The 16,476-nt window shown below is 40.7% G+C and overlaps 1 protein-coding gene across 2 annotated transcripts; it reads left to right on the top strand.

The window, feature by feature from the left end:
- The first annotated feature begins 987 nt into the window (after positions 1-987).
- Positions 988-16,476, top strand: LOC311119927 (uncharacterized protein). Of its 2 annotated transcripts, none has more exons than XM_084194573.1 (3): positions 988-1,462; positions 1,557-1,616; positions 16,310-16,476. In XM_084194573.1, the coding sequence occupies exons 1-3, from the start codon at positions 1,286-1,288 to the stop codon at positions 16,340-16,342; spliced, it is 270 nt and encodes an 89-aa protein (XP_084050699.1). In that variant the 5' UTR covers positions 988-1,285; the 3' UTR covers positions 16,343-16,476. The 2 variants fall into 2 exon arrangements, with proteins under 2 accessions (XP_084050699.1, XP_084050698.1); XM_084194572.1 differs by lacking the exon at positions 16,310-16,476 and adding an exon at positions 10,576-11,479 and having other exon boundaries at positions 1,018-1,462.

Below are 16,476 nucleotides of genomic sequence, written 5' to 3'. Positions count from 1 at the left end.
TTACATACAGCCGGGAATAACTTTTGGATATCAGAGCGGCGGTAACTCACCAGCATTACCAGCATTACGACTTTCCCGAAACGGATCCTTTGTTCGTACCCCCCAAGGGCAATTGAACTGATTCCAGAGGCTGATCCAAAACACCGCCGGCGGAGAAGAGGTATTCGGAGTGACTTCTAGTCCGACTCAGGAGGCGTGCACACCACCCACCGCTCGGAGTATATTACTCGCTAACGTTCAGTCTCTGGATAATAAAGTTGACGAGCTCAGGGCGAGGATTTCATTCCAGAGAGACATCAGGGATTGTAACATACTCTGTTTCACGGAAACATGGCTCTCTCGGGATATACTGTCTGAGTCCGTACAGCCAGTTGGGTTCTCAGTTCATTGCGCAGACAGAAATAAATATCTCTCCGGGAAGAAGAAGGGCGGGGGTGTATGTTTTATGATTAACTACTCATGGTGTGATTTTGATAACACAGAGGAGCTCAAGTCCTTTTGTTCACCCGACCTAGAATACCTCACAATCAAATGCCGACCGTATTACCTCCAAAGTGAATTATCTTCGGTTATAGTCACAGCCATGTATATTCCCCCTCAAGCCGATACCACGACGGCCCTCAAAGAACTTCACCAGAATTTATGCAAACTAGAAACCACATATCCTGAGGCCGCATTTATTGAATCTGGGGATTTTAACAAAGCAAATTTGAGGAAAACGCTACAAAACTTCTATCAACACATTGACTGTAGTTCTTGCGCTGCTGAAACACTCAACCACTGCTATTCCAAATTCCGGGATGCCTACAAGGCCCTCCCCCGCCCTCCCTTCGGCAAATCTAATCACAACTCCATTTTGCTACTCCCTTCCTATAGGCAGAAACTCAAACAGGAAGTACCCGTGCTAAGGTCTATTCAACGCTGGTCTGACCAATCGGAATCCAAGCTTCAAGATTGTTTTGATCACGCGGACTGGGATATGTTCCGGGTAGCCTCCGAGAATAACATTGACGAATACACTGATATGGTGACTGTTTATCAGGAAGATTATAGATGTTGTACCCACTGTGACTATTAAAACCTATCCTAACCAGAAACCGTGGAGAGATGGCAGCATTCGCGCAAAACTGAAAGCGCGAACCACCGCATTTAACCATGGCAAGATGATTGGGAATATGGCTGAATAAAAACAGTGTAGTTATTCCCTCCGTAAGGCAATCAAACAGGCAAAACGTCAGTATAGAGACAAAGTGGAGTCGCAATTCAACACTCAGACACGAGACGTATGTGGCATGGTCTGCAGACAATCACGGACTACAAAGGGAAAACCAGCCGAGTCGCAGACACCGACGTCTTGCTTCTGGACAAACTAAACACCTTCTTCACCCGCTTTGAGGATAACACAGTGTCACTGACGCGGCCCGCTACCAAGGACTGTGGGCTCTCCTTCTCCTTGGCCGACGTGAGTAAGATATTCAAGCGTGTTAACCCTCAGAGCATGCTCAGACCAGCTGGCTGGAGTGTTTATGGACATATTCAATCTCTCCCTATCCCAGTCTGCTGTTCCCATATGCTTCAAGATGTCCACCATTGTTCCTGTAGCCAAGAGGGCAAAGGTAACTGAACTAAATGACTATTGCCCCATAGCATTCACTTCTGTCATCATGAAGTGCTTTGAGAGACTAGTCAAGGATCATATCACCTCTACCTTACCTGACACCCTAGACCCACTTCAATTTTGTTACCGCCCCAATAGATCCACAGACGATGCAATCGCCATCGCACTGCACACTGCCCTATCCCATCTGGACAAGTGGAATACCTACAGTGGGGGAAAAAAGTATTTAGTCAGCCACCAATTGTGCAAGTTCTCCCACTTAAAAAGATGAGAGAGGCCTGTAATTTTCATCATAGGTACACGTCAACTATGACAGACAAAATGAGAAAAAGAAATCCAGAAAATCACATTGTAGGATTTTTAATGAATTTATTTGCAAATTATGGTGGAAAATAAGTATTTGGTCAATAACAAAAGTTTCTCAATACTTTGTTATATACCCTTTGTTGGCAATGACACAGGTCAAACGTTTTCTGTAAGTCTTCACAAGGTTTTCACACACTGTTGCTGGTATTTTGGCCCATTCCTCCATGCAGATCTCCTCTAGAGCAGTGATGTTTTGGGGCTGTCGCTGGGCAACACAGAATTTCAACTCCCTCCAAAGATTTTCTATGGGGTTGAGATCTGGAGGCTGGCTAGGCCTTGAAATGCTTCTTACGAAGCCACTCCTTCGTTGCCCGGGCGGTGTGTTTGGGATCACTGTAATGCTGAAAGACCCAGCCACGTTTCATCTTCAATGCCCTTGCTGATGGAAGGAGGTTTTCACTCAAAATCTCACGATACATGGCCCCATTCATTCTTTCCTTTACACGGATCAGTCGTCCTGGTCCCTTTGCAGAAAAACAGCCCCAAAGCATGATGTTTCCACCCACATGCTTCACAGTAGGTATGGTGTTCTTTGGATGCAACTCAGCATTCTTTGTCCTCCAAACACGACGAGTTGAGTTTTTACCAAAAAGTTCTATTTTGGTTTCATCTGACCATATGACATTCTCCCAATCCTCTTCTGGATCATCCAAATGCACTCTAGCAAACTTCAGACGGGCCTGGACATGTACTGGCTTAAGCAGGGGGACACGTCTGGCACTGCAGGATTTGAGTCCCTGGCGGCGTAGTGTGTTACTGATGGTAGGCTTTGTTACTTTGGTCCCAGCTCTCTGCAGGTCATTCACTAGGTCCCCCCGTGTGGTTCTGGGATTTTTGCTCACCGTTCTTGTGATCATTTTGACCCCACGGGGTGAGATCCTGCGTGGAGCCCCAGATCGAGGGAGATTATCAGTGGTCTTGTATGTCTTCCATTTCCTAATAATTGCTCCCAGAGTTGATTTCTTCAAACCAAGCTGCTTACCTATTGCAGATTCAGTCTTCCCAGCCTGGTGCAGGTCTACAATTTTGTTTCTGGTGTCCTTTGACAGCTCTTTGGTCTTGGCCATAGTGGAGTTTGGAGTGTGACTGTTTGAGGTTGTGGACAGGTGTCTTTTATACTGATAACAAGTTCAAACAGGTGCCATTAATACAGGTAACGAGTGGAGGACAGAGGAGCCTCTTAAAGAAGAAGTTACAGGTCTGTGAGAGCCAAAAATCTTGCTTGTTTGTAGGTGACCAAATACTTATTTTCCACCATAATTTGCAAATAAATTCATTAAAAATCCTACAATGTGATTTTCTGGATTTTTTTTTCTCAATTTGTCTGTCATAGTTGACGTGTACCTATGATGAAAATTACAGGCCTCTCTCATCTTTTTAAGTGGGAGAACTTGCACAATTGGTGGCTGACTAAATACTTTTTTTCCCCACTGTAACACCCCCCCCCCCCCCCCCCCCCCCCCCCCGAAATATCACAATTACATAAGTATTCAGACCCTTTACTCAGTACTTTGTTGAAGCACCTTAGGCAGTGATTACAGCCTTGAGTCTTCTTGGGTATGACGCTACAAGCTTGGCACACCTGTATTTGGGGAGTTTCTCCTATTCTTCTCTGCAGATCCTCTCAAGCTCTGTCAGGTTGGATGGGTAGAGTTGCTGCACAGCTATTTTCAGGTCTCTCCAGAGATGTTCAATCGGGTTCAAGTTCGGGCTCTGGCTGGGCCACACAAGGATATTTAGAGACTTGTCCCGAAGCCACTTCTGCGTTGTCTTGGCTGTGTGCTTAGGGTCAATGTCCTGTTGGAAGGTGAACCTTCGCCCCAGTCTGAGGTCCTGAGTGCTCTGGAGCAGGTTTTCATCAAGGATCTCTCTATACTTTGCTCCGTTTAGCTTTCCCTCGATCCTGACTAGTTTCCCAGTCCCAGTCCCTGCCACTGAAAAACATACCCACAGCATGATGCTGCCACCACCATGCTTCACCATATGGATGGTGCCAGATTTCCTCCAGACGTGACGCTTGTCATTCAGGCCAAAGAGTTCAATCTTGGTTTCTTCAGACCAGAGAATATTGTTTCTCATGGTCAGAGTCGTTTAGGTGCCTCTTGGCAAACTCCAAGCGGGCTGTCATGTGCCTTTTACTGAGGAGTGGCTTCCGTATGGCCACTCTACCATAAAGGCTTGATTGGTGGAGTGCTGCAGAGATGGTTGTCCTTCTGGAAGGTTCTCCGATCTCCACAGAGGAACTCTGGAGCTCTGTCAGTGTGACCATCGGGTTCTTTTCACCTCCCTTACCAAGGCCCTTCTCCCCTTATTGCTCAGTTTGGCCGGGCGACCAGCTCTAGGGAGAGTCTTGGTGGTTCCAAACTTCTTCCATTTAAGAATGATGGAGGCCACTGTGTTTTTGGGGACCTTCAATGCTGCAGACATTTGTTTGAACCCTTCCTCAGATCTGTGCCTCGACACAATTCTGTCTTGGAGCTCTACGGACAATTCCTTCGACCTCATGGCTTGATTTTTGCTCTGACATGGACTGTCAACTGTGGGACCTTATATAGACAGGTGTGTGCCTTTCCAAATCATGTCCAATTAATTGAATTTACCACAGGTGGACTCCAATGAAGTTGTAGAAACATCTCAAGAATGATCAATGGAAACACGATGCAGCTGAGCTCAATTTCGAGTCTCATAGCAAAGGGTCTGAAAACTTATGTTAATAAGGTATCTGTTTTTTATTCTTAAAACATTTGCAACAATTTCTAAAAACCTATTTTCGCTTTGTCATTATGGGGTATTGTATGTAGATTGATAAGGAAAACATTTAATTTAATGCATTTTATAATAAGGCTGTAACGTAATAAAATGTGGAAAAAGTTAAGGGGTCTGAATACTTTCCGAATGCACTGTATGACCACTGGAGTCTTTAGTGATAGAATATTTTGAAAGATATTTCATCACTCAAAATCTTGCCAAATCATATTCTGTATGAGGGTTTAATATGAAAATTTGACATGATTTATATCAATCGGGACATGAACATATGGACTTTGAAATGAACAAGGGAGAGGTTAAACCTAGGCTAAGTCTGGCATAAGCTTATTCCCACACTTTACAATAACTATGTTGCAGTGGTCTTAGGTAGTCTCTGTATCGGCTATTCCCTCCATTGCGACACTGCTGCCCAGTTGAAGAGCTTGTGATCTCCATGCAGCACCACAGCACCATGCACCTTAGTAAAAGCACCCCTCCGCCTCAGAAGATGCCCTTCTGGAGGCATGCAGCCATAGAGTCATTATACCCTAATATAGGCCTGTTTTCCTACTAGACAAATAAAGTGCAGAGTATGCATGATGCGTGCAACTCATCATTCCAACATATTTGAACATTTAATCCTTCATTCAGTTCAGTCAGTCAGTATGTCATCCATTCTGTCATTTGTCGGAGTTACATTTTACATTTTTGTCATTTAGCAGACGCTCTTATCCAGAGCGACTTACAGTTAGTGAGTGCATACATTTTTCACACTGGCCCCCCATGGGAAATGAACCCACAACCCTGGCGTTGCAAGCGCCATGCTCAATAGGAACTAAATCAAAGAGAATAGAACAGTCTTATCCATTTGTTTATTGAAATCAATGTGTGTATTCAAAATTATCAAAATTATCCAAAGTTCTTTAGCCTATCACTTTAATAATTCAATGTTTAATTTAGGCCTATCCAAATAAAAGAATAGGCCTTCAACTTGTAGGCATTGCAATTTAGGCTATCATTCTAGGTACTTGTGTCTTACGGGATAATTTTAGAACTCTATTTGTGTTTTATAACCGTTTTTATTATAGGCCTCCCCTTAAAAAGAGACCCTAGCTCACAGGCCTCTAAATATAGTCTCTAAACACATTTTAAACAAAATAGTTGAAGCAGGGGCTGATAGGGGAAACAGATCTGGCAATAAGAATAGGTTATAGATCGTCTTGACCATTTGGGACCCCTTGGCTATTAAACTCAGGACAGGTTATAGCCAAGACTTAATCAATATTTCGTTTTGTCTCATTTACTGATATGGATATAGCCTCTGCGTGATGGGGTTGTGCAACGCAAAAGGCTATAACAAGCCTACATTCAGAGTGGAATTCTCAAATAGATTTTACCTGATCTATAAAAGTTGAGGAAAGTCAAGAAAACGTTCAACAACACCCCTTTCACTAAGAATCCAGTTGTCTGCTATTGTCTACTTTTGCCTGACAGCAATTTGGAACCAAGTTCTATCAGAGTACAGATGTTCTCAAGGCTGTTGTTGCATCTCTCTCCCTGAAGCCTTAGAAACATAAAGATAGACAACAAACACACTTTATAACTGGTGAAAAACTACACCTGATACTTCAATTAAGCAGGACAAAGTACTTATTATAACAGATGTGTAGCACTGTAAGACACGTGTTTCTCTGTTGATTGTTTTAAACCTGTTTTATTCTCAGGACCATGACTAAAACATTGAGTGTTGGGACACAGGGCAACAACATATCCTGGTCTCTTCTACATAATACAACTAAACATTTAAAAAATACAACAACAAAAAATATGAAAATGCAATAAGCAATGAAAAACAAAACAAGAAAACATGAAACCACATTGCAGATGTATGCTTTACAATGACATTTACATGCAAGCATTTGTTCCGCGTAACAAATCCCCAATAAAAAGTAGAATGGTAAGGTATAAGATATTATCAAGTGTATTTCCAGAGTGAAGAGAGAGAAGTTTGGTAGGAGACCTTACTGGCCGTGAGAAAACAGAAGAGTGTGAGGTCTGTGGTTGACATGACCTATAAGTACTGATGGGCAGAGCTGGCTTCCTGTCCCCATGATGACTCTTCCTAACAACCAACATATAATTCAATTCACAATAAAAATGTGTGAACGTCTTTTTGGAGAACACTTAATATACAAAAAGGAAAGCTGAAAGATATCCCAATTAAAATACGTTAAAATAAATGCAACAACATAATTTGACCACACTAATAGTCCTATGGCTTCTGTACTTCTGTATGTCCCATCAGCTACACTACAACCTGGTGAAGGGATTTACAATAAATATGAGGCCTATGCTCCTTATCAAAAATAGATTATTATTAAAGTTTTTAAAAATATAATGTGATTAGCAGATGTTGAGCAGATAATGGATTTAATTTATTGATTTATTGAATACATGAATACACACCTAGTATTGTTGAAACATGATTCTACATTATACTCCGAGACGCTTGATACATATCGATCCAGTGCTTCATATTATGCTACACAGGTTACCGTGGTAATCAGACATAGTAAACTGTTAGAGAATGGGAGATGGATGACTCTTTACAAGATGTTTTCTATTGAAACTTTATTTAGGGATCAGGAACCGTTGCTGGAGAGGAGGGAGATGAAAGAAAACATGTTTGTGCTTTCTGGTGTTTTTTCAATGACCCTGAATGAGCAAAGATTTTTCCACATAGACAGGAGTAAGGTTTCTCTCCAGAATGTGAGAGCTGGTGTGTTGTCAGGTGTCCTGAATTCCTGAAACTCTTCCCACACTGATCACAGCTATAAGGCTTCTCTCCTGTGTGTATGCGATGGTGTGTAATCAGGGCTCCTGAATGATTGAAGCTCTTCCCACACTGATTACATCTATAAGGCTTCTCTCCTGTGTGTATTCGTTGGTGTGTAGTCAGGTCTCCTGATTGATTGAAGCTCTTCCCACACTGATCACAGCTATAAGGTGTCTCTCCTGTGTGTATGCGTTGGTGTGTAATCAGTGCTCCTGAATGATTGAAGCTCTTCCCACACTGATCACAGTTATAAGGCTTCTCTCCTGTGTGTATGCGCTGGTGTGTAATCAGGGATCCTGAATGATTGAAGCTCTTCCCACACTGATCACAGCTGTAAGGCTTCTCTCCTGTGTGTATGCGTTGGTGTGCAGTCAGTTGTCCTGATTGATTGAAGCGCTTCCCACACTGATCACAGCTATAAGGCTTCACTCCTGTGTGTATGCGTTGGTGTGTTGTCAGGTCTCCTGAATTCCTGAAACTCTTCCCACACTGATCACAGCTATAAGGCTTCTCTCCTGTGTGTATGCGTTGGTGTGTAGTCAGTTGTCCTGACTTCCTGAAACTCTTCCCACACTGATCACAGCTATAAGGCTTCTCTCCTGTGTGTATGCGTTGGTGTGTAATCAGGGATCCTGAATGATTGAAGCTCTTCCCACACTGATCACAACTATAAGGCTTCTCTCCTGTGTGTATGTGTTGGTGTGCAGTCAGTTGTCCTGATTGATTGAAGCTCTTCCCACACTGATCACAACTATAAGGCTTCTCTCCTGTGTGTATGCGTTGGTGTATAGTCAGGTGTCCTGAATGATTGAAGCTCTTCTCACACTGATCACAGCTATAAGGCTTCTCTCCTGTGTGTATGCGTTGGTGTGTAGTCAGGTGTCCTGGTTGACTGAAGCTCTTCCCACACTGATCACAGCTATAAGGCTTCTCTCCTGTGTGTATGCGTTGGTGTGTAGTCAGGGCACCTGATAGAGCAAAGCACTTCCCACACCATTCACAGCTATAAGGCCTCTCCCCTGTATAAATTCTTTGATGAAATGTTAAGGTTTTAGATGCACCGAAACTCTTCCCACACTGAGAGCAGTCGTACGGTGTCTCTCTAGTGTGAATCCACTGGTGAATTATAAATTCCTTCTGTCTAGCAAAACCCTTCCCACAGTCAGAGCAGAAATGCTGAGGTTTCTTCCCTATACCTCTCTGCTGATATTTCTTGAGGTGTTCTGATCTGGAGAGACTCTTCTCTGTCTTGTCAGCATCTTGAAGTTGTTGAGGCTCCCCAGATGAAAAGCCCCTCCCACTGAGAGAGCAACGATTAGGGCTGTCCCCTGTGAAACAAAGACATTTAATTGTTAGATTTTGCAAATATGGTCCATAAACAGATGGGTCGTTCCATGAAATGAATGCCTTTTGATATTTTTTCAATACAAATTGTGCACAAATATTGAATTTTAAAAATCTGTTATATTAAATAAAGTGCCCTTTAATACAGAACACATAGAGAATACCATTAATTTGATTTTTAATATGAATAAAGACTTGCTCAAGTGACTAAATTCTGCATTTGGACACCTCCCACCGTAACCCTGTAACTTCTATAAATATTTTAACCCACCTTATACAATAACTTCTCCAAGTTTTACCATCATTGAGTACGGTTACATGCGCAGAATAATATGATTATTATGAATAGTCAATTAATATTGGAGTTTGATTTAAACGTTTACATACTATGAAAGAGGAACAATTTCCCTAATAATCCTATTTACATGGACACATCTGAAATCAGAGTACCTGATGGGACTTCACTAAATGCAGAAAATTGCCAATCAAAATCAACGTTCTACCACAGCGACCATGTTATTTTTTTGAAGCATATTTAACTCTGAGTTCGGACAAATAAAGTTTGTATGTGAAAACATTTTTAAGCTGCATACTTTCAGTTTTTCTTAACTCACTGCACTCGCACAAAAGAAGGACGCTTGCGCAACTTGTGCTAGCACATGCATAGATTAAATACACCGCTATTACTCTGATTTAAAGTGTTTACATGTCCTAATAATTCTAAAGATTGCTCAGAAACCAGGTGTTTTTAAAGGCTTATGCTTACTTCTGTTATGACCTTACACCAATTAAGATAAGCAGAGTAAGGTGTTTACATGACTAATGCCATACTCGGCCTACTGCCATAATCAGTTTAATAGGAAATGATTAGTGTGCATGTAAAGCCCTAGTTATTTGGTTACTTTGACAGACATTTCTGAACATTATTTATTTCATGTGATTAGTGATTAATTTACATCTGTCCCTCATTTTAAGGTCAACCCTGTTACATGAACTGAACACTTGTTTTAAAATGGTGAAACTGTTGCTCATTTTTTTGTGGAAAAACAAACATTAAACATCTAATAGTCAAATCATAGAGTAAGAGCAGGTGAGCTGGTTCTACTCTTTTTGTCAATTTACTGGTGTTTTGTGGTGGAAAACTGAGCAAGTGAACACTTTTACCCATAAATTGTCATGGTAGAAATTGTTTAACAATTAAAGTTTTTTGTGAAGCATCCATTAAATTTGCACTCCCTGTTGCACAATACTAGCTTTGATTACCCCTGTCATAAACACATTTTTGGTTGCGTTAAAGGACTATTTTACCAATGTAAATTTGTGGTTGTGTTGTTTTCAGTAGTCCCCTGTTATGGTCAACCCTGTTACTTTATTTGGCACATAGGCACTTACTACAGTATTTATTTGTTTGAGATGGGAAAACTTGTTTTTTATTAAGTTGAACATGTGCTCTTTATGACAGAATGTTAAAATTATGTGAAATCAATGTTTTTTTGTTTTTTTACCAAGTTACACCTCTTAAAATTGGGTGGAATGACCAGATATTTTCATCAATATATAAGTAAGCAATTAATTGTTACAGAAGCAGATTGTACACTTATCTACACACCATGGTTCTTACTTAATGAAATCGAATCTCCATGTTCCTCTTCTCCTCTCTCAGTTCCACTCTGCCCCGGTGTTTTCCTGCAGTCGACTAGACCCAGCTGTAAAGTACCGGGAGGTGGTCGACCTGGTGACTCCGGGAGGGTGGAGGGGTGCGGGCTAGCTTTGCCCTGTTGGCCGCAACAAGTATTCTACATAGATTAACATTAAACCAAATATTTTATTAATTTAGTCTAAACCTCTGATTGAGTTGGGTGCATCCCTCGAATATCTCCTTATTCCTGAAATGTTCAACCCACAAATCTAAGAGTATTGAAATGGTGGAGGCATGGGCTAGTTTCCACAATATGTCTTATACCAGTCATTTCCTTTCAAATAGCGAGGAAGAGGCGAAGCGAGAGGGATAACTGGGCCCCAAATCTGGTTTCTGGCTCATTTGATCGATTATAAATGTCGTAACGATTAGGTTGTTAGGAGTGTATTGGTAAAAGTAGGACACTTTATATGAGAGTAGTGCCTGGCCGTCACTAGTTACCACAAACAAAGTCATAAACCACGCCCATTTCTACAATTGATCTTATTAAAATATGATTTTAACCCTAACCTTAACCAGACTTCTAACTTTAAGCCTAACCCTAAATAAAATAAAAATACGATAGACGATTGACTTTGTGGCTGTGGTAGCTAGTGGAAACACGCATATCTGCCCTCTCATTGGCTATAATGGTCCCACCTGATCTGGCCTCTTCCCGATAGCCTTCAATTTTGGAAGACATTTGTTTTCTTTGCTAGAGCGGCCACTTAAGTATCTGGTCAAATAATGGAAAATCTGTTCGAAATCAGTGAAGGAATGGGAACATGTGCACACTTTAGGAGGAAGGAGAGATAATTAGGTCATAGTCACAGATTCCTAAACATGATAAAGTAGTAAAAAATCCCAACAAGTTTTACCGTTATGTTTTTTTTTTGTCCAGCCCTTTAAACCGAACACAGGAAAGTGGAGGATCAAAGATGATGAAAACTACATTTTATACAGCACAGCAGACCTATACTGTTAAAAGGAAACCAGACTTACCGGATCCATCGTGGTAGCTATTGTTTCTTACTAAGACAAGAAATATGTAGGCTACAGTACAGTTTATGTTGTCACAGTGTTCAGATAAGGGTTAGGGGGTTGCCGGGAGAGAATTCCAGTCTCAAGGCTGCAGCTGATGTTAGCCCTAGACTAGAGCAATCGAACATACATTTAAATACCAAAACTTAATTATGTTATGGCAACACAACGTCTCACATCTCATGTAGGCTAATCTTACTTCAGAAAGTTCCTGGATAGGATTTTATCTGATCTATAAAAGTTGAGGAAAGTCAAGAAAACGTTCAACAACACCCCCTTCCCTAAGAATCCTGTTGTCTGCTATAGTCTACTTTTACCTGACAGCAACTTGGAACAGAGTTCTATTTGAGTCCAGATGTTCTCAAGCCTATTGTTGCATCTCCTTCCCTTCAGCCTTAGAAACATAAAGATAGACAACAAACACACTTTATAACTGGTGAAAAACTACACCTGATACTTCAATTAAGCAGGAAAAAGCACTTATTATAACAGATGTGTAGCAATGTAAGACACGTGTTTCTCTGCTGATTGTTTTAAAGCTGTTTTATTCTCAGGACCATGACTATAACATTAAGTGTTGGGACACAGGGCAACAACATATCCTGGTCTCTTCTACATAATACATATTTTAAAAAATGAATATGCAATCAGCAATGTAAAACAAAACAAGAAAACATGAAACCATATTCCAGATGTATGTTTTACAATGACATTAACATGCAAGCATGCGTTCGTCGTAACAATTCACCAATAAAAAGTAGAATGATAAGGTATAAGATATTATCAAGTGTATTTCCAGAGTAAAGAGAGAGAAGTTTGGTAGGAGATCTTACTGGCTGTGAGAAAACAGAAGAGTGTGAGGTCTGTGGTTGACATGACCTATAAGTACTGATGGGCAGAGCTGGCTTCCTGCCCCCATGGTGCCTCTTCCAAACGATTCACAATAAAAATGTGTGAACATCTTTTTGGAATACATCTAATATAGAATAATGAAAGTGTAAAGATTTCCCTTTTAAAATATGTTAAAATAAATGCAACAACATAATTTGACCACACTAATAGTCCTATGGCTTCTGTACTTCCGTATGTCCCATCAGCTACACTAAAACCTGGTGAAGGGTTTAACAATGAATATGTGAACATATCTTAGGAGAAAACAAACTATACAAGAGGCCTATGCTCCTTGTAAAAAATAGATTATTATAATAGATAAAAAAACATATAATGAATTTGATAATCAGACGTTGTTGAGCAGATAATGGATTTAATTTATTGATCTGTTGAATACACGAACACACACTTAGTATTGTTGAAACATTATTATACATAATACAATTATTTAATGGATAATAGGAGTTAATGAAATAAGATACAGCTCTGAACACCCCCACCCCACAACACACACACACAAACTTCCTACTCTGAGACGCTTGATACATATGGATCCAGAGCTGCATATTATGCTACACAGGTTACCATGGTAATCATACCTAGTAAACTGTTAGAGAATGGAATATAGATGACTCTTTACCAGATGTTTTCTATTGAAACTTTATTTAGGGATCTGGAACCGCCGGTGCCGGAGAGGAGGGAGATGAAAGACGACAAGTTTGTGCTTTCTGGTGTTTTTTCAGTGACCCTGAATGAGCAAAGCTCTTTCCACATAGACAGGAGTAAGGTTTCTCTCCAGTGTGTATGCGTTGGTGTCTAGTCACGTCTCCTGATTGATTGAAGCTCTTCCCACACTGATCACAGCAATAAGGCTTGTCTCCTGTGTGTATGCGCTGGTGAGCAGTCAGGTGTCCTGACTTCCTGAAGCTCTTCCCACACTGATCACAGCTATAAGGCTTCTCTCCTGTGTGTATGAGTTGGTGTGTAGTCAGGTGTCCTGAATGATTGAAGCTCTTCCCACATTTATCACAGCTATAAGGCTTTTCTCCTGTGTGTATGCGCTGGTGTGCAGTCAGGTGTCCTGACTTCCTGAAGCTCTTCCCACACTGATCACAGCTATAAGGCTTCTCTCCTGTGTGTATGAGTTGGTGTGCAGACAGGTCTCCTGATTGATTGAAGCTCTTCCCACACTGATCACAGCTATAAGGCTTCTCTCCTGTGTGTATGCGCTGGTGTGCAGTCAGGTGTCCTGACTTCCTGAAGCTCTTCCCACACTGATCACAGCTATAAGGCTTCTCTCCTGTGTGAATGCGTTGGTGTGTAGTCAGGTGTCCTGAATGATTGAAGCTCTTCCCACACTGATCACAGCTGTAAGGCTTCTCTCCTGTGTGTATGCGTTGGTGTGTAATCAGGGATCCTGAATCATTGAAGCTCTTCCCACACTGATCACAGCTATAAGGCTTCTCTCCTGTGTGTATGCGTTGGTGTATAGTAAGGTGTCCTGATTGATTGAAGCGCTTCCCACACTGATCACAGCTATAAGGCTTCTGTCCTGTGTGTATGCGCTGGTGTCTAGTCAGACTTCCTAAATCCATGAAGCTCTTCCCACACTGATCACAGCTATAAGGCTTCTCTCCTGTGTGAATGCGTTGGTGTGTAGTCATGTGTCCTGAATGATTGAAGCTCTTCCCACACTGATCACAGCTGTAAGGCTTCTCTCCTGTGTGTATGCGTTGGTGTTTAATTAGGGCTCCTGAATGACTGAAGCTCTTCCCACACTGATCACAGCAATAAGGCTTCTCTCCTGTGTGTACGTGTTGGTGTTTAGTCAGGGCTCCTGATTGATTGAAGCATTTCCCACAATCAATGCAGGAGTAAGGTTTCTCCTCTGTATGAATTCTCTGATGAGATTTTAAGGTTTTAAATGAAGCAAAACTCACCCCACACTGATAGCAGCAATGATGAGGTTTCTTCCCTATACGTCTCTGCTGGTGTTTCTTGAGGTGTTCTGATCTGGAGAGACTCTTCTCTTTCTTGTCAGCATCATGATGTTGTTGAGGCTCCTCAGATGATAAGCCCCTCCCACTGAGAGAGCAACGATTAGGGCTGTCCCCTGTGAAACAAAGACATTGAATAGTTAGGTTTTGCAGATATGGGTCCATAAACAGATGGGTCGTCCCACAAAATGAATGCCTGTTGCATTCCTCTGATCGTTTTTCAGTAGAAATTGTGCACCAATATTGAATTTTAAAAATCTGTTATATTAAATAAAGTGCCATTTAATAAAGAACACATGGAGAATACCATTAATCAGAAAGTGACTAAATTCTGCATTTGGACAACTCCTGCCGTCAACCCTGTAACTTTTAGAAAGATTTTAACCCACCTAATACAATAATTTCTCAAAGTTTTACCATAATTGAGTACAGTTACATGCACAGAATAATATGATTATTTTGAATAGTCAATTAGTATAAGAGTTTGATTTAAACGTTGACATGCTTTGAAAGATTAACAATTTCCCTAATAATCCTGTTTACATGGACACATCTGAAATCAGGCTACCAGATGGGACTTTGATAAATGCAAAAAATTGACAATCAAAATAAACGTTCTACCACAGCGACCATGTCATTTTTTTTAAAGCATATTTAATTCTGAGTTCGGACAAATAAAGTTTGTATGTGAAAACTATTTCTAAGTTGCATAATTTCAGTTTTTCTGAACTCACTGCACTCGATCAAAAGAAGTTAGCTTGCGCCGCTTGTGCTAGCACATGAACAGATTAAATACATCGCTATAACTCTGATAAAAGTGTTTACATGTCCTAATAATTCTAAAGATTGCTCAGAAAACCAGGTGTTTTTAAAGGGTTATGCTTACTTTGGTTATGACCTTGGGCCAATTAAGATAAGCAGATTAATGTGTTTACATGACTAATGCCATACTCTGCCTACTGCCATAATCAGTTTAATAGGAAATTAGTAGTGTGAATGTAAAGCCCTAGTTATTTGGTTACTTTGACAGTCATTTCAGAACATTTTTAATGTAATGTTTTAGTGATTAATTTACCTCTGTGCCTCATTTTAATGTCAACCCTGTTACATGAACTGAACTCTAGTTTTAATACGGTGAAACTGTTCCTTATTTTTTGGGGCAAAACAAACATTAAACATCTAATAGTCAAATCATAGAGTAAAAGCAGTTGAGCTGGTTCTAATCTTTTTGTCAATTCTCTGGTGTTTTGTGGTGGAAAACTGGGCAAGTGAACACTTTTACCCATAAATTGACATGGTAGAAAAGCTTTAACAATTCAAGTTTGTTGTGAAGCTTGCATTAAATTGCAACTCCCTGTTGCACAATACTAGCTTCAATTACCCCTGTCATAAGCACATTTGTGGCTGATAGGACTATTTTACCAATGTAATGTAAACTAGAGGTTTTGTGGTTTTAGTAGTCCCCTGTTACGGTCAACCCTGATACTTTATTTGGCACATAGGCACTTACTATAGTATTTTTTTTTTTTATTTAACCTCTTGAGATGGAAAAACATGTTTATTATGAAGTTGAACATGTGCTCTTTATGACAATGTTAAAATTATGTTAAATCAAACGTTTCTTTTTACCAAGTTACACTTCTTAAAACTGGGAACGACCAGATATTTTCATCAATATATAATTAAGCAATTAATTGTTACAGAAGCAGACTGTAGTCTAATCCATACACCATGGTTCTTACTTAATGAAATCAAATCTCCATGTTCCTCTTCTCCTTTTCCTCTCTCAGTTCCACTCTGCCCCGGTGTTTTCCTGCAGTTGACCAGACCCAGCAGTAAAGTATCGGGAGGCGGTCGACCTGGGGTCTCCGGGAGGGTGGAGGGGGGCGGGCTAGCTTTGACCTGTTGGCCGCAAGAAGTATTCTACATAGATTAACATTAAAACAAATATTTTATT

This window comes from Coregonus lavaretus (assembly GCF_964263955.1).
Source record: "Coregonus lavaretus genome assembly, contig: HAP1_SCAFFOLD_55, whole genome shotgun sequence".
NCBI classification, from domain to species: Eukaryota; Metazoa; Chordata; class Actinopteri; order Salmoniformes; family Salmonidae; genus Coregonus; species Coregonus lavaretus.
Note: the sequence above shows the minus strand (reverse complement) of the source record. Positions and strands in the feature narration are given on the sequence as shown.

What these genes read in the sequence shown, in the direction of transcription:
- LOC311119927 (XM_084194572.1), top strand. Translation starts at nt 1,286, where the DNA reads ATGTGGCATGGTCTGCAGACAATCACGGACTACAAAGGGAAAACCAGC. An exon ending in TCTCCTTCTCCTTGGCCGAC is followed by an intron (nt 1,463 to 1,556) that starts GTGAGTAAGATA and finishes TCCCTATCCCAG; the next exon opens with TCTGCTGTTCCCATATGCTT. An exon ending in CTGTAGCCAAGAGGGCAAAG is followed by an intron (nt 1,617 to 10,575) that starts GTAACTGAACTA and finishes CTCCTCTCTCAG; the next exon opens with TTCCACTCTGCCCCGGTGTT.